Source organism: Vulpes lagopus, chromosome 10, assembly GCF_018345385.1.
Source record: "Vulpes lagopus strain Blue_001 chromosome 10, ASM1834538v1, whole genome shotgun sequence".
Classification (NCBI taxonomy): domain Eukaryota; kingdom Metazoa; phylum Chordata; class Mammalia; order Carnivora; family Canidae; genus Vulpes; species Vulpes lagopus.
The window spans coordinates 95,652,770-95,679,925 of NC_054833.1; the positions used below are offsets into that span (position 1 = coordinate 95,652,770).

The window sequence follows — 27,156 nt, forward strand, 5'->3', positions numbered from 1 at the left end:
GGAGCAGGGAAAGCCCTTTTGGGGTCAGGCAATTCAGCAAGTCAAGCCTTACAGTTGAAAGGAAGCAGACTTGAGCAAAGGCTGGAGAGACCAGCCAGGCTAGACAGTGAAAGGCCTTTCCAGACATCTGTGAAGGTGACAGGATATTATCCCAGGGGCCAGGTGAGCTGATGAGCAAGCAAGGTCCCATTAACCAAGGAATAAAGTGACCCTATTTGCATTTAAGACACAGCCCTGTGTGAGAGCTGGATCTAAGCCCATAGCTGGCAGGTGCCCACACATCTCCCTCCTGTTGCACTGTGAATCTCCTGCTTGGTTCTTGAAGATCCAGCTGCCTAGGTCATGGGTACCCAAATTCTTCAGCTGCTTAGAGTGTGAATGCCCACATTTCAAGATGAAGCTGGTGGGCACAGTCTCTTTTAGCTCTCAAACTGGAATTCAAAATAAGTTTCTATAAGCTCCCTGATGTTCTTACCTCCCAGCCTGACTTCATCCAGTTCTATAATTGATGTCAGTATTCCCTGCGATCATCTACAGTCACAGAAGCTACAATTTCTTAAGTCAGAAAGAAATAATTAAAATGAAAAGATAGCTTTTTTAAAAGAAATTTTATGCTAGACATGAAATTGAGGTTGATGAGCCCCATTTGCACAGCAGGTAAAGACATCTCTACCCAAGACATATAAGGAATGAATCAGAGCTTGCCCATATAAATCTTTGGAACCCCCTATCCAAGGTAAAAATAAATAAATAAGCAGGCACTCTGCCGTCTTCCCATTCACCATTGTCAGGCCGTGCGCATAAGCCACAGTCTGTCCAGACATACTTCCATGAGTGGAGTTCCTCATAATCTTCCATAGGCTAGAAATCTCTCTTGCAAGCATGGTAAGTCTCAGCCCTTCCATACCAATCATGCCTCCCCTGTCAAAACACAAGAGGAGCTACTCCTCCACCCTCTCAGGTCTAAAGGGATTGTATATGCCCATATAGACAGGTCCTAGCTTCTGGACAGCCCATTCAAAATGCAGAGACAGCTCAAGAGCCTATAATTAAGCTATTAACAATTAGACTTGGGGACCCCTGGGTGGCTCAGCAGTTTAGCACCTGCCTTCGGCCCAGGGTGTGATCCTGGAGTCCCGGGATCGAGTCCCACATTGGGCTCCCTGCATGGAACCTGCTTCTCCCTCTGCCTGTGTCTCTGTCTCCCTCTGTGTTTCTCATGAATAAATAAATAAAATATTTTTTTAAAAAAATTAGACTTCACAGATTTAGGCTTTGTGGGTAAAATGAGGTTGTAGGCAGCAGGTAAAAATAAGAGAGACACATCATGCTGTTAAAGATCTGAGCTCTGGTTACTGCTGCTGAGTGGGCTTCAATGGGGCCACATTCATCTGAGAGAGTCCTTCCTTCTAAAACACAGTGGTATGAACGTAGCCACCATGATACTGATCCTATTTTGGACACCCTGAGTACCCCCATTGCCCTCGCCGAACACAACTTCTCTTTCTTCCTTTGGCTTCACTTTCTCCTCCTGTCCTTAATCTCTACTTTCTGACACCTGACTCCTGGCCTCAGTGAGGTCACTTAACCCTCAGGACCTACCCTTTCTCTATAGGTTCCAATATGGTACCATGGTTGAGATGGGTCACCTGGTGTTCTGTGCTGTGCCCAACAGAATGATTCTGTGATGCAGACTATTCTTACCCCATCTCCTAGATAAGGATGTTGAGGTTTAAGCAGTTGGGTGGCTTGCCCAAAGTCACATAACCATAGGTGGTAGAATGGAAATTTAAACCCACTTCAGTTCAACACCAAAGCCAAAGCTCTACCACTGTACTGTTCTTCCCTAAGTGTTTATCCTAAGATCTAGCCTGTATCTGGTCTCATATCTAGCCTAAATGAGCACCATTGCCAACCACCTCTTTTCTCACTAATCCAATCCACCTCCATCCTCTACAGCTTAGAATCGCTCAAACACTAAATCCTAGCTCTTTCCTCCTTCAAATCACACCATCCATTTGTTGGTTTCTTCCATTGCTACTGTATTTCTCTGACTTGTGCCCTCATCTCTTGGCCCATGGGCAGGAAAGAGTGGATGTTTGGATGGGGAGGCCAGATCTCAATCTCATTTCTGCCAATTTCAAATGAGGGGATCTTGGCCAAATTCTCACATCTGAAGAAAGGGGTGAAGTCAGCAGCCCCACAGGAATGTTGTGAGGGTTAAAGACAACGGACACTAAAGCACACATTGAGATGCACACACTTGGGAGAGTCCCACTAAATAATAAATCACTCGGCTCTTCGTGTTCTCAATTTCCCCCACCTGTAAAGCAAGGACAGTAGCACATGCCTCATTGGAGGTGGAGAAGATATAATGAGTCAGCATTTGTGGCCAATGAGAGCAGCACCTGGCCATGGAGAGTGCCTTGAAAGCACTGGCTATGGTACCAACTCAGCTTCCTCTGCCCAATCTGTTCTCTCAAAGCACAGAGCAGCCATTGGCATTGCTGCCCTGTTTGGTGCCTTTTCAACATACTCATTCATTTTCCCTCCTCACCCGGGAGGAGGCTGACTATGGGTGGAGGCTATGCTGACTTGGGTGCTCATTGCTTCCCCTCTCAAGCACTATGTGCACTTCCCCTCTCAAGCACTTGGCTGCACATAGTAGGGCCTCAAAAATACCAAATGGATATCTCTAAAGGAATTTGTTCCTCTTGGAGGAATTCTTTGGCTAGCTATTTTGTTTTCCTATTTTTCTTTTTAATTTTTTTAATTTTTTAATTTTTATTACAGACACATCTGGGCAGTTTCGTGAGGCCTATTTTCAAACCTCATAAAATTACTGGAGGCAGGAGATGAATGCCCCATTCTGCTGGAGTCTGGCAAACTGAATGGCACAGCAGCCTCCACCATGGTTTAAAAGAAACCAGCAATTGCATCCAGGCTTTGTTGACAATGTGCTCAGACGGTGGCAAATGAGAAATGGTTCTGAGGGGCTTGGCCTCCAGGAGGGTGTTTCTCTGGGACTCAAGAGGCCAGTTCTTCACAACTGAAGCTCTTCGTATTGAACCCCAGGTCTCTGAGACTGTCAAGGTAGAGTCTGTCCTGAGAAGTGCCCAGAATTCCTTCTGTTCGGCTTTAAGCTAAATAGTATGACATTGTCTTTTCCGGAATAACGGTGAGCCAGTAATCATGATGCACAATGTCCATCTAAATACATCCCATCCCACATGCAAACCCCCTTTTGTGACTCTGTGTACCATTTACTTGTTCCTAAGAAGCCCTTTGTGCTGCACATCCCAGCAATTGTTTTTGCTTTCGGTATTTACCAAGTCATTTATATCACAAGTTAGTGAGATGCTGTGAAAATGACCATGGCTAAATAAGAGAAAAGCTTGCTTTTGTGGTGCCAGTGGGTTTCCACACTGGATGTATTCATCAATATCCTATTTTCTTTGAAAATATCAGTGGCACACTGTGGATTCCTTTTTAGCTTGCTATCTACCCTCAACTCACAGATTCATAGATATGAAGGGGAATTGCAGAGTTTGTCCTGTCTAGGGATGGCAAATATATATATTCCACCCACAGAAACATCTCTGAATGATCAATGGATAGTAGCTTCCAGAAGCACTGCATTGGGAAAGATACTCAGGTCAAACCAGGGATAATTAGCAATATCTGCCACCAGTATGGTGACAGAATGGGGCAATGCACATGCCGCTTATTTGCCATCCCAGACTGTTTGACCCTTCTCGTCTGCAGATAAAGAAGTTTTATGATTCTTTCAAGATTACGCAGACAGTACTGGAAAGGAAGTAACACTCACACTGCCAGTTGTACTGTCTCTCCTCCTCGGCCATAGAATTGGTGTTCGCTCCACACTCCCACCCTCCACCACTGAACAAAATTAGCAGATAAAGCAAGGTTATGGGGAGTGTGGCAGACAGAAAAAGGCAGCAAGAATCAAGGCTTTGAAAAATTGAGTAAGAGCAGACCATCGAGCAGGAGAAAAGGCTAGCCACACCAATCTGAAGACACGTGAGTATTACGGTTACTGTTTTGTCGGGGTCTGCTGTATGGCTCTCCTTTCTTTTTTTTAAATTTTATTTAAATTCCGTTTGCCAACATATAGTATAACACCCAGTGCTCATTTCATCACAAGCCCTCCTTAGTGCCCATCACTCAGTTACCCCGCCCCCCTACCCACCTCCCCTCTGCGACCCTTTGTTTGTTTCTCAGAGTTAGAAGGTTTTCATGGTTTGTCTTCCTCTCTAATTTTTTGCCACTCAGATTTCCCCCTTTCCTTATGGTCCCTTTCACTATTCCTTATATTTTGCATATAAGTGAAACCATATGGTAATTGTCTTTCTCTGACTTATTTCACTCAGCCTAATACCCACCAGTTCCATTTATGTGCCTTTCCTTTCTATCAAGAAACCACAGAGTCTTTAAACTCTTGATGAAGGAGGAGTAGGTGAGTCCATTGTAGCAAAAAGTCTCTCAATGACACAATCAGGAAGTCTAAAGAACAGCAGTTTGTAGCCTTCATAAAGTGTGTAAACATGTGCACAGGTGCAGGGATCAGCCTACATGTGCATCTGGGAAGGAATGGCTGTCAGGGCATAGCAAAAGAGCAGTGCCATATGCCATGGTTATACAACTCTAGTGGCCACCGTGATCTTGCCTACCCAACCACCACTTGCCATCCTCAGATGACAGCATGCTAATTTACTTTGAGTAACTACCCATCATCCACTCTCTGCCCATATGTCTTAGGTGGGACTCCCCTCCACTCTGGCTTAAGGATAAGACGAATGTCTCAGACTTAGCCAACTGGAGCATCACTACCCAATGGACACAGCAAGTGGTTTGAGGAGGGACAGATAATCTAATGAGAGTTGGTGAGATTTGATTTCAAGCATTTGTTGGCATTATCGGGAAGAGGTGCTCTCTCAGGTAGACTTCAGGCTGGGAAAAGGAAGTAGAGCTGCTGAGACCTCCACACTGGAAGGCAGAGGGTGATGTGACTGTCTAAGAATACGGCCAACAGAAGGAAAATGGAGCTACAAAATGGGTAAGGATCAAAGCGGATGTCCTATTTGGGCACTGAAGGCAGAGTCACCCGAAAATATTTGCTGCATTAGCCGATAAATTCTCACATACCACCAACCTGCCAAAAATTTTCTGAGTTGGGTTTTTGTCATTTGCAGCAACAACAAAAGTCTTGGCCAATAATAAACCGAAGAACTAGTTTCCATATAAGACATATAGACGCCAGTATTTCTCTGTGGACCCGGTTTATCCCAAATGGCTGTGTTACCTGCAAGGAGCCCTGGATGTCCTTCCCACCGACAATTACAAGCTCTGCCATGTCTTCTGCATGGGGAGTCCGAGCGTGGACAAACAGAGTCTTGCCCACCGCAGTTATGTTTTTCAGGGCAACTAAGCTGCCGTCGTCATTCACCTTGAAGTACGGACTTGAGACCTCATAGTGTAGCTTGTTGTTTCCCTTGCAGTCACTGAAGGTCACTGGGGGAACAAACAAAACAAAATAAAATGAAAGAGAGGAACAACAACAACAAAAAAAACACCAGAAAGAGTGTGAGTAGGTTGGGCAGCTTAGCCCTGGAGAAATCTCTGACCGTGAAATGTGGCTTGTGGCTGGCTCCCCACCCAGATATACAATGTGCTTGTCCCACAGCACCCCCTTGTAGCCCTCTGCTGGGAGCTTCATTCGATCTAGACCTTTCCTTGATCACCTCCCATGTTCCAGGCAGGTGCTAAGCACCAAGAACACAGAGACAAACAGGATCGTTTAAGATAGCAGCTCTGGGTTATAGAGAGTGGTTTGGAGAGATGAGAGGCCGAGACAACCGGTGAGTCCACTCTTGTACCAGTGATGCGTGGCCCAGGTTAACACAGCGGCAGGATGGACGTGAACAAAATTCCTGTAGTTGAGTGGCTAAGTGGTGTATGGCAAGGAATAGGAAAAGCAGCTGTTCTCGTGGGCAAGCGCAGAATTGTATTGCTTGCTTGCTTTCCTCACCCCACTTTTGTTTTCTCAGCTCTCTGCTAAACAGGCTTGTTTGTTTACTAAACCTTTAACTGAAGCATAACATAGATACAGAAAAGCACATATCAGAACGTACGACTTGATGTATTTTCATGAAGTGGGCATGCCCGTTTACCCAGTGCTTGGCCCAGACACAAAACACTACCAATCCTCCCCTTCTCCTCCCTCCCAGTCACAACCCCCAGCCTCCTCCTTGAAGGCTGCACTATGATGACTTCTAATACCATAGATCTGTTCCACCTGCATTTGCACCTCATATGAATGGGATCATCCAATGCGTGCTCTTTTGGGTCTGGATTCTTCTACTCAGAATTATGTTTGTGAGATTCATCCATGTGGCTGTGAGTCACAGCAGTGAATCCTAACCACTATGTGGTATTCCAGTATGGGGCTCTACTGAATTGATCTATTCTACTCTTGATGGGCATCGGGGCTATTTCTAGGTTTGGGATCTCAAAATATTGCTCCTAGGAACTTCATTGCCTGTCTTTGGTGACAACATCTACCTTGGTCTGAGTATGCTGTTAAAGCCATATAAATATTTGATGAACTAAGCTGATTTTTCTGTTCTGGGAGATATTTCTTATGGTGATAATAACCATATTAGCCGATAATGATAATAGCTAATGTGAATTGAACATTTTCCGCACGTGAGGCTAAGTGTTAAGCATTTTACATGCAGTATCTTATTTAATCTGCACAACGAATGAGGTACTTTTTGATCCCAGTTTATTTTATTTTATTTTTTTAAAGATTCTATTTATTTATTCATGAGAGACACAGAGAGACAGAGAGAGAGAGAGAGAGAGAGAGAGAGAGAGAGGCAGAGACACAGGCAGAGGGAGAAGCAGGTTCCATGAGGGAGCCTGATGCGGAACTCGATCCCGGGACTCGAGGATCATGCCCTGAGTCAATGTCAGGCACTAAACCGCTGAACCATCCAGGGATCCCCTTGACCCCAGTTTATAGATCAGGTAACTGAGGCTTGGAGAACAAAGGAGGTAGTCCCTCCCCCCAAACCACCACAGTTTGTAAATGACAAAATCAACATTTGAGCCCTGGTTCATTTACCTTTCACAACTACATGTTTCAGTAAAGACAAAGCCTCATAAAAAATACAGCCCTCTTAAAATCCCATCAAAACCTGAATTTCAGGACATGAGCACCCAGTTCATCCTGCTCCTGTACTCCTTCCTGCTCAGCCCTGATGCACACTGCATGGTGCCCACTTGAGGCTCCTCTGCAGCAGGGTCTCCAGCACTTCTTCTGGCTGCTGAGTCAGCTCTAGGGGCATCTTGGTGCAGACGCACAAGTGGACTTTTGGGAGTCTGTAGTTCTTACTTCCTCTGACCATCTTGGTAGCCAAAACTAATTGGGCATGCTCAGTTTCAGTTTTTGGAGGTGAACCATGAAGGAGAGACAAGTAAGTTGTTTCATTGTTATTATCAATTAGCATTCATCCACTGGAGGTACATTGCTCAAATGACAGGGCTTGCTGGATTGCCAGGATGCTGACTGGCTCTGGCCCTGGCCCATGGGGAGGACCCAAGAAGACAGACTGAGCTAGGGAGGACTGGGGGTAATGGAAGGCATATGAAAGTTTGTGGGGTTCTAGTTCCACCTTTCTCTTCCTTTCCTTCCTTTCTTCCTTCCACAAATATTTGCTAGGAACCTGTTATGCTAGATGCTGGGTTTATAATGTTGAGCAAAGATGGACACAGTTGCTGGGTTGAAGTGTAACCAGAGAGATAGACATTAATTCAATATCCTTATAAGTAACAGGGACCTATTCTAGGCAGAAAGAACCACAACATGTGCAAAGGTGCAGTGGCATTCAGAGAATTGCAAATAAGCCAGTGAGATGGACACAGAAAGCGAGGCAGAAAGTGAGGAAGAGAGAGTGGAGACAAGCTGGAAATGTGGGGTCTGGAAGGCCATATAGACTTATTCCTTGAAGAAAGCCTTGGATTCTCCCATCACAACTATAGAACCAACTTGCCTCTACCTGAGTCTCATATAACTACAGCTCCTCATTGCAGATGATACCAGCACTCAAGATTTTCAATGGCTAAGCTGTCCATTGGCCTCCCCTCTGGCCTCTGCCCTCACTCCATGACTCACACATCACCCACCCCTGAACCAGCCTACAACTACTATTATTCTCCCACCACTTGGCTCATATTGCTCCCTCAGTGCAGAATTACTTCTAACCTTCTTCACCCCGTGAACTCTTAGTCATTCTACGAGAGTCAGCTCTGCGGTTTGCCCAAATACCCTCTTTGTGTTCCCAGAATTTCCTGCACACAGAATCTTTTACTTCATGTTATATCAATATGTGCATTTTAGGTATCCATTTTACTCATCAGAATCAACAACAGAAATTGAGTCTTATTTTTTATTCATATTTATATCTCCAGCAATGAATAGGAGACCAACAATAATGATTACACTTAATTCAGTTGCTCTCCAGAGGCAAAATGATACTCTAGTGGTGGTGGATTGGGGGCATGGTATCTCTTAAATGATGGGAGCAGAAGCCACTGCAAGCAAGGACAGGAATTGGGAAAGAAGGTCCCTAGTCAACTCTTGTCTTGGTTGAGCCCATTATTGAAGATGGGTAGGAGATGAATGTCCATGCTATTTCTTTAGTTCCCCAGACCCAGCATGCATCCATTTATGGGATCACTTGGACTCCCATGCCTAGCTTTGACTTAGCTCTTTCGTGAAATCAAAGATGATACTTTATCTTTCTTTCTAATCCCAGTAATGCTGTGCATAGTCCCAAAGCTGGGATCAGTGTGCACATGCTAAATGAATGAATGTTTTGACAGATAACGGTAACAACATCTACCATTTATTGAGTGGCTTCTGAGTGCCAGGCTCTGTGCCAAGGACTCTATATTCAGTCTCTCCTTTTTGTCTCCAGAAATTCTAACCAACAGTAGCATTTTTTCAACTTTTTTTTTCACTGTGTACCCCTCAGGATTTTGCCTACTTGCCACTAGTGTCATGAAATTGGTTTTTAAAGAAATTGTTTTTTTTTTTTTCCTTTTGAGAGAGAGAGAAAGAGAGAGATTGAGTGTGAGCAGGAGGAGGGGCAGAGGCAGAGGGAGAGAATCCCAAACAGGCTCTACATTTTGTGCAGAGCCCAACCAGAGGTTGATCTCACAATCTGAACTGAAATCATGAGTTGGACGCTTAACCAAGTGAGCTGCCCAGGCGCCCCTATTATCATGAGATTTTTAATGGCACAGATATACTACATAATTGTGTACTTATGTACCTCTGTACTTTATATACATACACAAAGTCCAACGTTTTGCCCCTCCCTCATGCCGCCCCCTTGGAGGCAATATGGCCCCACTGAAAATGCATACTCTATAAGCATCATTTTCCATTTTACAGGAAAACACACTAAGCCTCTGAGATTGACTAACTTGCTGGAGTTCATGCACCCAGAGAAAGCAGGAACTTGTCCCCCATCTGTCTGCTTCTACAGTTCAAGCTCTAAGTACATCCATTTCCTGGGAATTGACACATAAGAGGGAATAGGGCAGTTGCCCCATCCTGACCCCTGAAGGCCACTCACTGATCCCTCTGGGTTCCTCTGAGGTCTCAGATAAGGGCATATTGAGAGATTACATCTACATTCAGCATTTGGCACATTGTGGGCACCCAATATAGTCTAGTTTTCGTCCCAGCTTGCTCTATCAAAGAGCTAAGCATTGCAAAATTGGGTCTCTGTTTTAGACACTTTTACCAATTCAGGAGCAGATTTAGACTGTGGTTCTTTTTCAAGGATATGAGAATCACCTGGAGAGCATTTTAAAACATAGTAATATCTGTTTAACTCCAAACCAAGATTCTGATATAACTGGGCTGGGCTGGGGTCTGGACACTGGTATCTCTTTAAAGCTCCCCAGATGAATCTAATGTAGCTAAGGGCCACGAACCAGGACCTCAGACAATGGACTGCTTGTCAAGGTGCCAAGTTTCCACATTTCCCAGCCATCCTTGGCAGAGACAGGAGGTTGAGGACCTAGCATGCCAGGAACTGCTATTCCCGTGCCCTAAGAAAGGGCAGTTTTAATGATAGGTTTCTAAGACCTTTTCTAAACCTGGCTCATGCATAGCAGCTCTGTGACTTTGGGCAGATCACTCATCCTTGCTGCACCTCAATGTCTTCATCTGTAAAGTGGGACAAATAATAGTCCCTCCCTCACAGGAACTGTAATTTTTATGGTGAGCATTCAACAGGATCATATATACCTACATGCATAAAGCACTTAGGACGGTGCTCCACGAATAAGAATTATTATCATCATTACTCCTGTAATTGAGGGCATTAAGGAAGCTACTTTTTCCCTTTTCCTACATAGCTTCCTCCTTCCAGCTAGTTTTCTACCTGCCTCCTGGGTCATTTCATCTCTTTCTAGTCAGGTACCCATACTCTGGCCTGCTGGGCCCAGTGTGGTTACCATGGAGATGGTAACAGAGTCACCTCTGCTGGGGCCAAGGAAGTGAGGCAGATGATTCTGATCTAGCCTTGCCCATCTTTGAATTCTTCTAACTTTTCTTGGCAAAGCCCTACCTGTCTTACATGAGAGGTTGTGAAGGAAAAAAACTGACATCAAAGAAATGCAATTACAGTGCTCCACCCATAGTCTACTCAACAGAGTTCACTAAATGTTCTTTAAATGGATAATTTGTACAGATAACTTTCCACCAATCTAAAGTATTATTTTTCCTAAAAACACGACACTGCACTGAGGACTCTACATTCATGATCACAATGAATCCACACATGACCAATTTGAGGTAGGTAATTTGTTTCCTCTCTAGAAACTGAAACTTAGTGAGGTTGAATGAGGGTAAGACCACACAGTTCATGCTAGTCTGTCTGGGCGAATGTATTCCCTCCTGCAAACACTGCATCCAGTCTCACATTTTCACCATATTTTCATAGCTGATCTATTATTCACTTAATATTTTTCTTTTATTTGTCTCACATTATTTATTCTCACAAAATTATTTGATGATAACATTTATAATACATATTAGATAAGCCAGATGTCCTTGTATTTCTTCATAATGTTAACTTAAATCTAAAGAGTCAAATAAAAATATATATTTATCCCCGTAGGCACTAAAGCCCTCAGAGTGATGTGAATTCCATCCTTCTGAAATGCTGAGTTGGGCTACACTCCTCTCAGCATATCGCTTATTTAGATAAATTCACACCTGGTTCCACCCTACTCAGGTTTATAATGTAAAAGGGATATGATAGAATTTCATATGATTATTTGATATAATCTAGGAGGCCTTCTGATATTTCAAAGAATATGTCTAACATAAATAATGCAAGCCTACGAAAGATGCACACCTTAGGAAAAACACAACTCTAGACCTCGCCGACAACAACAGCTTTGGTCATATCTAAATGGCAGATCTGAAGTATATGAGGAATATTTAATCAAAAGAGAAACAATTCACCACACTCTTATTTTACTTCTTCCTCCTGGAAAAACAGACTCTTACTTCCCCACCGATCATAATCTCACCTTAGATTCCCCATTAAACATCAGCCCTGCATCATTGTCTCGTATAATTAACTTTGCTGACACAACCAAAATATTAGTGCTTCTCAAAGTTTTTAATAGAGATTGAGTCAGTCCATATTTGGGGGCACAGAGTTCAAAGAACATATTAAGGACGAAATTGAATAGTTTATGTTTGCCTATTTTTTTTTAATGTTTGTTTCTATAGTGACATCTTCCTAAATAGCTTGCGATGACACCATGAGGATAATTGAAAGGACAAATTCTAATAAACAATTAAGCTTGTGGACAAATATTCAAAATTTCTATCTGAGGGAGAAAATAAACTATCTGTACTATTATGAACCTACAAAGGACTTCCGTACACAGTTTATCACTATGGCATTTAAAATAGCTTCTAGAAGGAAAAATATATATACATATAATATACTGTACATGGGGATTTATTGGAATCAATTGCACAACATCATTCTTTGAGATAATCTTTGAACACCCCAGGAGAAGAAATGGGGACTGAAAACTCCCCACCTGGGGGAAAAATGCAAATTAGACAAATGGCACCACTCAGCGTTTCAATTATGCTTTCAGCATGTTTCCACTCAAAATGTCCTCTGGGCTTAATGCAAATGTCACAAAAAGACAAACTTTAGCTGGGAGACAAAACCACAATTGAAATGGGAAGTTTGGCATGTGAATTAAGGGGCTTAATCTTCCTGACCTTGATTTTTTGCTTTTTCTCTTTCTGTCTTTTGAATGTGGTTCTTAAGGATAAAAATCCAAAAGGCATAGATTTCTTACCATCTTGAAATGTGTGAGTGAGCAAATTAAGCTGTATTATGATCCCAGGAAATATGAAAATGCAAATGGATTTAAATTTTTCCACAAAATATAGATCAGCCCTGCTCATGTAGATAGGTACATACTAAAATATGGAATTTGTGCTACTCTTGTTAGTGTTTTGGGGTCAGTCTATGATCCATACACTCACATCTTAGCTAAGCAAATGGTCCTAAATACATACATACCTACATACATTTGTAGGGACTTGAAAATTGGTTTGTACACAAGTAGCCTCTAAGTTTGTGGTCAGACTCCTTGTACACTTGGGTAAGGATGTATGTGGATCAGGGAGCCTGTGGACTCTGAATTAGTCTTCCTAGGAGCTGCATCTCTCCCATGGGTAGATATGGTTGGATCTACAGATAATCTATTTCTAGCAATCTCTACTCAGACATTGAAGAAAGTAGCATTGTTTCAGCAGTATGATCGTAAAGGAAAAATCCTGATTCATAGCATTTGCCAATGTCTATGGTGTAAATATTCTAAACATGGCTGATTTCAGCTACCAATGTGCCTTCAATTGGCTTGCAGACTCTCTAGAAACTTAACAACCAGCTCTCAGGAATACAAGTACTTGCTGGCTCCAGCACACCACTGAGACCAGGCAATGACTCTGTGCAGCAGAATGTAAATTGTTTACTCTCCCTTAAGCTATCCCAGATATGCCAGTACTTCTGGCCTAGTTAGTAAAACAGAATCCAATTGTTCTTTTAGCAAGAAGGGCCTGCATATTGGTTGATTTGCTAGTCCTTGCTGGGACTTGAAAAGCCATGTCTTTCTGACAACTGAAGTAGCACTTAATTCAGAGACATCAGGTGGACTCTCCCCAGGATACAGAGCAAGACTAATTGCTTTTCACATCCCTCAGTATCCCACTGGCATCTGCATGTACCGACTTCCTTTAAATGAACTCATAAGGCTTAGTCCAGAGGCTCTATGGACTTGCCCAACTTAGAGAAACAGAAAACATTTCCTGTGGTTTCCCCTGAATACCTTCATTTCTCAAATATTCTAGCCAATCAAACTTTCATTAACATATGTTTAGTCCTACCCACATTGGGCCAGATCCCTGAATGATACAATAGGCACCTCCTTCAGCCTTCATTCATCCTACCCTTCTGATCCCTGAGTGCACTGAACTGTATCCTGTATTCCATGTTTGGTCTGGAGTCAGCACTGATGTCAACAGAGATTCAGTATGGTTGTGGGCATGTTCCCAACCATGACTGATTATTTCAGAAATAGATTTCACCTCCAAAGCCTTTGTATGTTTGATAGGTACAGGATGCATAGTCTTAAAACCATCTTATGTTTCAATTCCAACTTTGATAAAATAGAGTTTCAATTCTATCATGTCAGGCAAAGATATCATAATGAATGATCTTGTCAAGTGATCTTCTGCAGAAACCTATTTTTGCCATGTAAACCCTTAAGGGCTTCCTCTTGGAACAAGACAGAGCCCACATCTGCTTTCAGGAGATTTTCTATGCCTACCATTAAAAACTGAGTTGCTCATTCACAAACTAGTCTTTTCTGTCAGGGTGTTACATTTTCCCCTTGTTACAGATTCTTTAAAACATGGCAGATTGTTTTCTGAAAGAATAATACTGTGCATCTTCTATTGCATGGTACTTATAATCACTATGAATTTATATTTCAAATTGGAATTATTTTACATGGCATAGTGCCTGACACAATATACACTTAATCCTGTTCATTGAATGAATGAATAAATAGTAGAACTACAACTTGACAGCTAAGCAAATTTGAAATTCTCCAAACAAAACTGAGAATGATGGCCCAAACTCATGTGAAGATTTGAGGAAGCCAATTGAAAGTTACCCAATCAGCGTGATATTAATCAGAGACTCAGAAGCTTTGAGAATCACCAAGTCTCAGATTTACAGAGATCCCCTCTCAGTGATTTCATAGTACTAGCACACGTCTCTTACATAGCCTTTAGTTTTTGAATTATCTAGTAATTATGTGCAAACATGCCTCCCTCCCTCTTTCTGTGTATAGGATGTTAATGAGAAAAGAGATTTGCTCCACTATAATGTTCAAGATTTTTGGTCTTGCAGTTGGAGTTGTCTGGGGACATGTGGCAGTGTGTCCTGGCTGAGTCTTAATTGTAATTCAGATCCTGATTGTGTCTGATGCAACCAGACCTGTGATTTCCCAAGTACCTCTTAACTGCATGGGCAGATCTACATAGGAAGGAAGAGACCTATAAGCAGGGCAACTTCTATGTGAGCACTTAGAGAAATGAAGAAACAGAAGGAAGACAGAACTCAATATTGGTTTCCTAGTCCAGCTCCACGGGGTTGTGGCTCAGAAAAAGTATATGTATATACATATATGTATACACACACACACACACACACAAACTTAAAGATTCACAAACTGTAGGCAATTTAAGTAATCTCAAGCATTGTTAGCCCAGTTCCTCACAAACTGCTATGGTGAATGGTGGCCCCATTTCTGAATGCAATATACTTAACTTTGCTCTGGTACAAAGAAGACTAAAGTAGCTTTGGGTCTTCCAGATCTTGGGGGTCTATGATTTTGGGGATCCTAGAGATGGATTTAAGAAACAGCCTTCTCACAAAGAGCAGGAAGGAGACACTTCCTTTAAGAGCTTTTCAGATATGTTAACAAACAAAGAAGCTAGAAGATGGGGTCATGGGAGAATAATTTGGGAGTTTGCGTGCTATCTTTCAGAAATAATTTCAATGATGGCCAGTGGAGGTGGGTCCATTGTGCTTTTACAATTGCACAGGTGGGGGCTACAAGAATGTGTAGTACAAATATTAGTATTTACATGAATTCATTATTGTCCAAATACTAGAAAAGCCTGAAAAAATTCAGGTTACCATTTGGAAGCTCTAGTTCTTTCTGGATGATATAATTTGCTTGTCACTAGATTCATTAAAGTATAACTTAAATGACTATTCAGCAAGAATAGTGTGGAAGAGAGTCTGCTGTTGGATGATGTCTCTTACAACTGGGAAAGTCTATTAATCTAAATCTCACCATATTCATCTAGCAACCCATTAAAATAATTTTTTCACTTACAATGTGCAGGATAGTAGGCAGTAAGGGATAAATGCCAACATAAAGATGAATAAGGTAGATTATCTGCTTTCATGGTATTCGGTGTCTAGAAGATTGGGCCGCACAACCATTTGGAGGGTTGCCCTGTTGAAGGACACACACTCCATTTCTTTGTTGTATTAAAAGGCCAAATAAGCATCACAGGGTAGAAATTACAAGTAAACAAATCATAGTTCAATATAACAACTTATTTCTAGCACGAGAGAAAGTCAACCAATGAGTATGCTCATCATTATCAGAAAGTATCCAAGATGAGGGATTATCAACATGTATTTCTCACTTTACTGAAGAGATGTGTCCTCTAAAAGTTGCTTAGAAAGCAAATGTCTGTATAACTTCCCTATATTTTATTATAAAATTGGATGTGTTCTTTTAATCAATATTTTGGCTTTACATCATCATAAAACTGTATTTAAGAATGCACAAGCACATTAGAAACATTTGAAGCCATAAATTGCAGCTTTTCAGGTAAATACTGATACTAATACATCACCTAAAGAGTGAGAGTATGCAAGTCATATGGACATATTTTTTAATTGGCTAGGAGTTTGAAGATCTAATTATAACCTTGACCACCATCAAATTTAGCAAGACAGCATCATGGATCTAAAGGGTCTTTAGTTTTGACTCAATCTCTTCCCTAGAACTCTAGGTGGATGACCAATCAGTCTCTTTCTATGCTCCCATGGAATGTTTCAGAAGCAATGAGGAAGGCTTAGAGATGAAGGCAGGTAGGAGTGCAGCGGTGGTAACCCAACACTTGGAAATAAATATAAATGTCCAAGATGAGCAAACAAAAACCCTGCAAAATGGGTCTTCAGGGAATGTGTATTGAATTAGCTTCTGATTTATAAACATTGAAAAAAATGTAAACAATGCTATTGTTAATAGAGAAGACACAGTCTCATCTCCCAAAGACCTTATCATCTTTAATCTGAAGCAATACTCAGTAAACAATGATTTCTAAACGTTGAAACCTGGAAGAAGAAGATGGATTCTGGGAGAAATGATCATTAAGTTTTTTTTTTTTTCTTTTTAAATTTTCAATTAAATTCCAGGGGCACCGGTGTGGCTCACTCAGTAAAGCATCTGCCTTTGTTTCAGGTCATGATCACAGGGCCTAGGATTGAGCCCCGTGTTGGGCTCCCTGCTCAGTGGGGAGTCTGTTTCTCCCTCTCTCCCTGCCCCTACCCTCTGCTTGTGCTCTCTCTCCCTCTCTCTCTTAAATAAATAAATAAATAAATAAATAAATAAATAAATAAATAAATAATTCCAGTTAGTTAACATACAGTGTAGTATTAGTTTCAGATGTGTAATGTAGTAATTCAACACTTCCATACAATGCTCAATGCTCTTCACACAAATGCAGTCCTTAATCCCCATCACCTATTTACCCCATCCACCCACCTACTTCCCCCGGGTAACCCTCAGCTTGTAGTTAAGAGTCTGCTTCTTGGTCTGCCTCTCTATCTCTCCCTCTCTTTTATTCCCCTTTGCTCATTTGTTTTGTTTCTTAAGTTCTACATATGAGTGAGATCACATGGTATTTGTCTTTCTCTGACTTATTTCACTTAGTGTAGCACCCTTTAGCTCTATCCATGTCATTGCAAATGGAAGGATTTCATTTGTTTCTTATGGTTAATATTCTAATGTGTATATATAAACCACATCTTTATCCATTCATCAGCGATTGGGCACTTGGGCTATTTCCATAACTTGGCTATTATAGATAATGCTGCTATAAAAATCGGGGTGCATGTATCCCTTTGAATTAGTATTATTGTATTCATTGGGTAAATACCTAGTAGTGCAATTGCTAGATTATCAGGTAGTTCCATTTTAACTTTTTGATGAATCTCCATACTGTTTTCCAGAGTCGCTGCACCAGTTAGCCTTCCCACCAACATTGCAAGAGGGTTCCCCTTTGTCCACATCCTTGCCAAAACCCGTTGTTTCTTATGTTTTTTATTTCAGCCATTCTGACAGAAATGATATATGAGGTGATATTTCATTGCAATTTTGATTTGCATTTCCCTGATGATCAGTGATACTGAGCATCTTTTCTTGTGTCTATTGGCCATCTACATGTCTTCTTTGGAAAAATGTATATTTATGTCTTCTGCCCATTTTTTTAAAGATTAATTTATTTGAAAGAGAAAAAGAGATACAGCACAAGCAGAAGGGGTAGAGAAAGGGAGAAAGAATCTAAAGCAGACTCCACACTGAGTGTGGAGACTGATGTGAGTCTCAGTCTCACAACCCTAAGACCACGACCTGAGCCAAAACCAAGAGTCAGATGCTTTCCTGATTGCATGAACCAGGTGTCCCTCTTCTACCAATTTTTAAATTGGATTATACAGCTTTGGGGGGTTGCATTTTGTATGTTCTTTATGTATTTTGGATGCTAACCCTTTATCAGACATGTTATTTGCAAATATCTTCCCCATTCCATAGGTTGCCTTTTAGTTTTGTTGATTGTTTCCTCTGCTGTGCCTAATTTTTATTTTGGTGAAATTCCAATTGTTTATTTTTGCTTTTGTTTCCCTTGCCTCAGGAGACATATCTAGAAAAAAGTTGCTATTTAGGTCTACTTAGGTCTCACATTTAGGTCTTTAATCCATTTTGAATTTATTTTTGTGTATAAGAAAGGGGTCCAGTTCTATTCTTTTGCATGTTGCTGTCCAATTTTCCCAACACCATTTGTTGAAGAGACTCTCATTTTCCTATTGGATAGTCTTTCCTGCTTTGTGGAAGATGAATTGCCCATATAGTTATGAGTTCATTTTTGGGTTTTCTATTCTGTTCCATTGATATTTATGTCTACTCACTGTTGAGCTTTTTAAATAAAGATTTTATTTACTTATTTGAGAGAGAGGGAAAGTGAGAGAGATCACAGAGGGAGAGGGAGAGGCAGACACACTGCTGAATGGAGAGCCTGATGCTGGGCTAGATCCCAAGACCCTGAAATCATGAACTGAGCTGAAGACAGATGCTTAACCAATTGAGCCACACAGGTGCCCCTACTGTCGAGTTTTTAACAAAGTATCAGGAACATAAGGTGAGATACTCCCTCACCCCAAACTTCATATGATATTTCAAATGTTTCACAGAGGGGAAATGAAGGACACATGGGGAGGATGAGTTGTCCATGGTGCAAAGGTCAGTGATTGAATTCATGTTCAAATCCAGGTTCACCACGCTCCAGATGTTTCACTGCACCACTTTGGTACTCTAATTACTATATTTGAAAAATTATACAAGAATTAATGAGCAAAAAAGGAGTTTTTTTTCACATAAAATGTAACAAATCAATATGTACTGGGTTAGTTTTCCAAACTACTTGATTAAAAAATGGATAAATTGTCTGGGTATCAAAAATTTCTAATAACATCAAACTTTGGCTTATGAACTAGCTGAAGATTCTAGCAAGGCATCATTCATTTCAGTTTTGAACTAGTTCAGTGAACACAAATGGCAGTGGTATCCAAGCTAAATGAGTGTTAGTTCATATGAACATGCACTGGGAATTATCCAAAGTATTTCCCTAGATCTTCCAGGCACAAAACCATAATGGTGCTTATTTTTCATATTTGACATCCATCTTCCATAATAGCTTCTTATGGAACATTTTCTACACACCAGGCAGTGGGCTAACCACTGGTAAAGATTTCTTTTACCTCTCCAATAGTCCTTAAAGATAATCTTGTATAGATGAGGAAACTGAAGCCCAGAGAGATTAAACAAATTTCATAAGGTCACACCTTTGTAAGTAGCAAAGCTAGAACTTTGCTTTTTATATCTATTGCAGAGTCCTATCCCAGATCTTAGGAGAAGACACAGCGGGGGGCGGGGGGGATTATTTCAGGATGGTGAAATCCAAAGTAAATGTTAGAAGTTATTCTACAGCCTAGGAGCATATGGCTTAACAGAAATTAAACAGTCTGTCTAGAGCTGACAGATGTGTCAAAGATGGACTTGAGTGGAATCTTGAAGTAAGTGATTAGATTCATCAGGGGAAAAATCCATAAAGCAGAAGCCAGAAGACTCTGTAGGTCAAAGATCAGGGAACACTTAAGCTCTGAAGAAGAGTAAGGAAAATGCATGAATCAGGCCCAGCCAGATCATTATGCAGCCTCAGAACTCTGACAAGAATTGAAGAGCTCTCACATGTATGTTTTTTTTTTTTTTTTAAAGCTTGGAGAAAAGCTAAGTGTTGAATTTGCTATCAGTGATCTATCTAAAACTTTTATCAAAGAACTCTTGAGATTTGGACTTTCTGAAGACCAACACCCTGCTATTCTACTACAAAGTTGTCACAAATTCAAACAAAAACATCATGGGGGAAAAAACCCAGCATGGTAGATTTTCATAAAACTCATAAATAATCTGTAGACAGTGTGTGGATGAGTATCTTCTGTATGAAACATCCTGAGACATTTTGAATATCCTATACTTTGTTCCCTATGGATACCAAGAATGCTTCTATGCAGAGATGGCCTTATGCCACCTTCATTCCAGACAGGGGCTAGAAACATTTCCAGAAGACAGAGTAGTCCTTGGGGGCCCAAGTACACTCTCTAAGGCAACAATGAGTATTCTTCCTAAAGGGTACTCAAGGTATCGACAAGGTTGGTGGCTTGATAATAACCAGCAGCTATGCCAATCAAACTGCAACACAGTGTGGTACACCAACTTCTACACCCTCACAATTTTCTCCTGACCTATCCTTTGGTAACCTGGGAGTTCTTCCAGGACAAAGGCTCCTTGTAGCTCCATCTTCTCTTGGCTTTGCTCAGTGCTAGTCCTGGCAAGAGCTGGCAATCAAAAATATTAGTGGACTCTTTGATTGCAACCAATTAATTCATTTAGCTCTTCCCTAATTGTAGTGGGTGAGATGCTCACCAGCTGTGATAACAAATTGGTTCTGTCTAGTTGACAAAACCTTATCAGGAAATTAAAATAAAATGATCTGGCTTACAATACATGAAGCACAATTAATTCTTGTATGCATATATGGTTTTCTGATGTAAGCAAGAAAATGATCATCCCTGTAGGTCATGTCTATTCATCCTCCAGTTGCCAAGAGATTTTTATTGCATCCCTGATGCCATATGGCATCGTCTCTAGCTTCAGCCTCATGGGAATGGAGGAGGATGCCTGCCAAGAGTGTCTCATCACTTGTTAAAGGTGTCCCATTTTCTTGTGATTTCTTCACTCAACAACAATAGCCCATGCTCATTTCCTTAAGAAGTAAAAGCCACTGCATCTGAAGGCTTTTGTGCTGCTTTCCACCCTACCTGAATTATCAAGGGACGACATGAGCCAAATGTAAATCATAGCTTTCCATCAAAACTGGCAACTTTTGTAATTGAAGGATTCTTATATGGGATCTCAAGTATATTACTGTGATTATAGAAGGCCTCACATGTCTGGAAATGTTCTTTTTGCACATACCCACGGCAAGTCTAAGGTTCCTGAAATTTATTGCTAGTGCTTTTTCTTTATATATATATGCTGCAAGCTGAAGCATATGGTCCCACACAACTGTGATATTTACGATAATGAATCACAGATGTTTAAATGGATGTAATCTGAAAACACTTAAATGCTAAGATGCTGAAATCTTACCGCAAACATTGCAAAGTGAGGACCTTTGGATTATGTTGATTTCCAGATATGATCACTAGGAATAGGACTTTACATACCCTGGGAAAATAGCAGGCAGAAAGGAATGACTCCCCTCCCCCCTTTAAAGAAACACGGTGTTCAAAGAAAACAAGGAACTCCAAGGGTGTAGAGTTGATAACTGAATTGCAGTCCCCTCTAGAATTAAGGGTGAGCTTGCACAGTGGATATTTTTTTCACTGTGCAACCATCTTATAACTCATATTGTGTTAATGGTTGTTTTTAAATAAAAAAAAATGAAAAATTCCACTGGAATGAAATGGAAAATGCACCATTTACCATGCCATCCACCTCTCACTTGTCCCATTAACCAGCACAGAATTTGATATATATTCTACCAGATTTAAAGACTATTCCACTCACACCCAATAAATGGACTTGCTCTTATGTCTGTCACATGCATTTTTCCCTAATACATTTTGTATAAATTCATATGGATCTACTTAATTCTTCTCCATGACTGCATGGCGCCTCTTAGTATGGATGTACTATGATCAAAACAGCCTCCTACTGCTGGACGCTCAGATTTTTCCTGTTTCATAATTACTGTGTAGTAATAAACACTTTATACCTGCCCTCTCGTGAATATGTGCAAGTATTTTTCTACAGTAGAGATTCATCTTGGAAACTGCTGATTCAAAAGAAATGCCCATTTAAAATTTAGTTAGACACTGACAAATTGTCCACCAGAAAGGTTTTATTGATTTGGACTCTAAACCAAAGTGTATTAGAGTTCTCTTTCCTCACACTAACTGGAAAATACAGTTATATATATGCTATATATATATATATATATATATATATATATATATATATATGCAATTGGATAGCTGGAAGAAAGATATGTTGTTAATTTGTATATTAATGATAAAATCGAGGTTAGTAGGTATGGTCTCAGAGTATTGGCCACTTTAATTTTCTTTTCTGTGAATTTCAGAATCTGTCAGAATATCCAGAAATTCAAATTGTCAAGTTGTCATTCAAATTGTTCCTTACTTTTTTCCTCACCAGACTCTGACCTCCTTGATGGAGGGAACTGAGTCTTGAACCATGTTTCGTTAGCTGTTTAACCGGCACCAGGCATCTGTGTTTTGTTGAATGAATACCTGCTTGTATGGAAGAGGCTGGTGTTTCTCCGCCACCACACAGCTGCTTACCAGAGTCTCACTCTCGAAGGGGAAACTCCGTTCAAGACTCCCCGGCCAGGCTCCCTTCTTCCTTCCTGCTCATGCTGTGCATCTCCCTTAACAGAATAAAGCCTCACACTTGCAAGGACTTGGTCAGCACGGTAATCCATGTGTCCCTAGTACTAGCACAGAGCCTGACAAACAGTAGGCACTCAGTAAATATTTTAGAAATGTACCAGTCTTTGTTCTATGATCTGTCAAACTGTTTCTATACCACATACCACACTGGCACCCAACTTTGAAAGGTGAGCTAGAGTTCTTGGTGTCCTTTCTGCTTTTCTGTTCATGTTCTGTGCTGATGGACAGCAGCAAGTTTCCGGGTTCTTACCAAGATCTTAATCCCACTTTTGTGGAGCAGGGTTTGGGATGTGTCAAGAGCTTGTGAACATGAGACACAAAAATCTTGTGGGTCAACTTATGACCAAATATTCCTCCAAGCCAGGAATCAGGAGTTTACAGCCTGCATATCAAATCTGACCCACAACTTGCTTTTGTAAACAAGGTCTTATGGGAAGACAGCCACACACTTTATTTACATGTCCTCTGTGGTTCATTTTGCTCTATGACCGCAGGACTGAATCGTTGTAGAAGAGACAGTCCAGCTCACAAAGCCTAAAATATTATCTGGACCTTTGCAAAAAAGAGTTAGTTGATCTATGCCATAGGCCAACATCACCTCCCACCCCCCACCCCACATTTTTCAAGATATTTGATATCTACTCTCAGCCACCTGAGTGCTCAGGCAAGTAAACTCATCCACAATGTATCTTGCGCTCAGTTTCATGATTAGCCACAAAGACAATCAGCAGAGTGAGAAAAATGACTCACATACACTTACCTAAATGTTATCTCAATGCCTGAGTATTGCCTTTAATTTTCCAAAATAAAATCTGCTGGGAGATGTTTTCCATTCAAAATGGATCCTCAGGAGGTTTAACTTTTTAAATACACTTTTAAAATCCATTATCTGCAGTCATTAAATATATGGACAAGCACTCATAGAGAAGATGAATATACCCAGAAGAACAGAAGGGAATTGTGTATATCTATATTTTTTTATGTCTCTAAAGCAATAATTTAATTTACAGCTGAGAAATTAGCTGAGAATCACGCTTTTGATCAAGTTCACACATAAAACTGTTTGTCTTCAAGGTCTGTTTCCCACACTGAAAATAATCTGTCATCTTTTAAGGTGATTTGTCATTAACTTTTGTTTCTTTTCTTGTAGACAGTCTGTCATTTTTTCCCCAAAATGACTAAGATATCTGATTTTCTGCACTTTTTAAGTGAAGCCATTTGAAAATTTAGCTTCTTGGAAAAATGAAAAAGGAATTACTCAGTCCAAAGGTGGTAGGGAAATAGATATTTTATTTTATCTTTCTTTCTGACAAGGACCCAGTTCAATACCAAGAAGTAAAGGGGCAAATAGGAAGAATGACGGAAACTCAAAACCCTCACACTGATTTCTCATCTCCATAAGGTCAGGTGCTATGCTGCAATAGAAAAAGGATGGTCACTGTATGTTTTATGTGCCTAAAAACTCACTGAATTCAGGAAAGTACCACCTTTAAACTAAAGCACAAATTTCCCATATAAGTTCTTAAGTTTGCTTTGGGTGGATTCCTGAGTTAGTACTTAGTGCCTTTTAAGCCTAGGTATCATGGATATAAATTCTTTCAGCATCAGCATCCTGAGGAATAAGGATCAAGCTCTGGACTCAGATGGGAACGAAAATGAAACCAGGTGATATTAACATGGCAAGACTGGGTGAGAAAGAAAGAAAGAGAAACCCCTCTTCATCTCTCATTTCTAGCAACTTTGATAATAGCATGAAAGGCTGAAATGATAAAACAGGTACTGTTCTCAACCATAGCCCCCTCTGAGGAAGGTGGGTCCAGCCAGGTGCAAGAATCCTAGCTCTCTGGAGCCTGTTGTTGACTCTGGGTGTGAAAGTTCAGGAGTGTAAAATATGGTGGTTCCTAAGAGCTCTGCATAATGAAGGAAGAACTGGGAGGAGAATAATTTAGGCAAGAAGGTATGAGGAACAGAGCTGGGGGTGGAAGGGAGAAAAGAGAAAGCAAGAGGGATAGCAGAAGATCATGAATTATCCTTGGAGCCTTAAATTCTCAGTAAACTTTGCCTTGCTCACAAATTGTGTATGTGTGTGTGTGTGTGTGTGTGTGTGTGCATGCACATGTGTGTATGTGTGTGTTTTGTTTTGTTTCTGTGTGATCTGGTGCAGGGGTCTCATAAAAAACCAGAAGACTTTAAGGCACAGGATCCAGAGGCAAGACAGATCATGAGGACATAAACCTCTAGGAACTGATATAAATTAGAGTTTTAATTGGCGTTACAATTGATATAAATTAGGAGGAGGGCTTTGGATCTCCACAACTTATGGGCTATGAAGTTAGGGGCTCAATTTCAGTTGAAGTAACCCTCTAGGGGTTGGAGGGTGCCTGCAAACATCTGATTTACACTTAATATTTATTCAGGTCTTTCTATGAGCCAAGCAGTGTGTTGAGACATTACATGTCTTATCTCAATATCTTATTAATTTTTCACATCTTTAGATGATACTGGTATATTTCCCCATTTTACAGATGAAGAAACTGAGCCTACAAGGAAGCTTTATACCATGAGGCTATACCTATGTCACAGGTATAGAAGGATTTGGTCTCCAAGCAAGTCCACCTGACTTCAAAGCTCATGCCTCTCACTATTTTGCTCTGTTGGCTCCCATCTGATCAGCAAACTGAGTCTCATATGCATGGATTCCATATGCATAAAACAGGCAAAAGGTCAGCCTCTGTCCTCACTAATAGAGACTCTGGTCAGTGAGTCAGCCATAGGAAGTAAGGTGGCGTGTTGCGTAACGGGGAACACAGGGGAAATATGAACTGAGTTCTCTGGGAAGAAAAGAAGAATGAGCAGTCAGATTTGAGCATGAGCCATGGAAGCCTTCACAGAAGGAATGGCATTTGAGCTTTGCTTCAAAGGACATGGAGAACCAAACAGCTGTTTCCCACAACTGACTGCAAATAAGTTTGCTACTTGTGCCACATGTCAAAAACGGATGCTGACGGATTCTGCCAAAGGATGTTTCTAGTCTCAGCTTCAGAAATCACTCTACTTCCTTTAAAAAAAAAAAGTAACTGATTCAGTATGAATCTGGGTAGCTACCACTACAGCCTTCAGCAACCCTGATTGTAGCAGATCTGTTCATGAGATGATGTTTTGAAACTATCCTGAGCACCTACAAAGCACAATACAATTTCAAAATAGGATGGAGGAAAGAAAATAGGCTGGGGAAATGAAATGTGTGTGCCAGGGTTCATCTCGATTAAATTTTCAAGAGGAGATAATAAATTAGGAAAGAGCTAGATTGAAGTCCCCGAGTATAAGTGTATTATTATCTAAGTATTTCTTCACTTTGGTTATTAATTGATTGATATATTTGGCAGCTCCCACATTCGGGGCATATATATTGAGGATTGTTAAGTCCTCTTGTTGGATAGATCCTTTAAGTGTGATATAGTGTCCCTCTTCATCTCTCACTACAGTTTTCGGGGTAAATTTTAGTTTATCTGATATAAGGATGGCAACCCCTGCTTTCTTTTGAGGACCATTTGAATGGTAAATGGTTCTCCAACCTTTTATTTTCAGGCTGTAGGTGTCCTTCTGTCTAAAATGAGTCTCTTGTAGACAGCAAATAGATGGGTCCTGCTTTTTTATCCAGTCTGAAACCCTGCGCCTTTTGATGGGGTCATTAAGCCCGTTCACGTTCAGAGTTACTATTGAGAGATATGAGTTTAGTGTCACCATGATATCTATCCAGTCCTTGTTTTTGTGGATTGTTCCACTGAACTTCTTCTTAAAGGGGAATTTTAAGAGTCCCCCTTAAAATTTCTTGCAGAGCTCGTTTGGAGGTCACATATTCCTTCAGTTCCTGCCTGTCTTGGAAGCTCTTTATCTCTCCTTCCATTTTGAATGAGAGCCTTGCTGGATAAAGTATTCTTGGTTGCATGTTCTTCTCATTTAGGACCCTGAATATATCCTGCCAGCCCTTTCTGGCCTGCCAGGTCTCTGTGGAGAGGTCTGCTGTTACCCTAATACTCCTCCCCATAAAAGTCAGGGATTTCTTGTCTCTTGCTGCTTTAAGGATCTTCTCTTTATCTTTGGAATTTGCAAGCTTAACTATTAAATGTCGAGGTGTTGAACGGTTTTTATTGATTTTAGGGGGGGATCTCTCTATTTCCTGGATCTGAATGCCTGTTTCCCTTCCCAGATTCGGAAAGTTTTCAGCTATGATTTGTTCAAATACATATTCTGACCCTCTGTCCCTTTCGGCACCCTCGGGAACCCCAATTAAATATAGGTTTTTCTTCCTCAGGCTGTCATTTATTTCCCTTAATCTATCTTCATGGTCTTTTAATTGTTTGTCTCTTTTTTCCTCAGTTTCCCTTTTTGCCATCAACTTGTCTTCTATGTCACTCACTCGTTCTTCCATCTCATTAACCCTCGTCGTTAGGACTTCTAGCTTGTGAAAATGTAAATGTTACACAGGGCAATTTACACGTTTAATGCAATCCCTATCAAAATACCATGGACTTTCTTCAGAGAGTTAGAACAAATTATTTTAAGATTTGTGTGGAATCAGAAAAGACCCCGAATAGCCAGGGGAATTTTAAAAAAG

At 40.8% G+C, this 27,156-nt stretch overlaps 1 protein-coding gene across 1 annotated transcript in view; it reads right to left on the reverse strand.

The window, feature by feature from the left end:
• The window catches only part of CDH13 (cadherin 13), a 1,001,392-nt gene that overhangs the window by 627,576 nt on the left and 346,660 nt on the right, over positions 1-27,156 (reverse strand). The window contains exon 3 of the mRNA XM_041770316.1: positions 5,324-5,532. Within this exon, the coding sequence (XP_041626250.1) occupies positions 5,324-5,532 (209 nt within the window). The remainder of the gene's footprint in view (positions 1-5,323; positions 5,533-27,156) is intronic.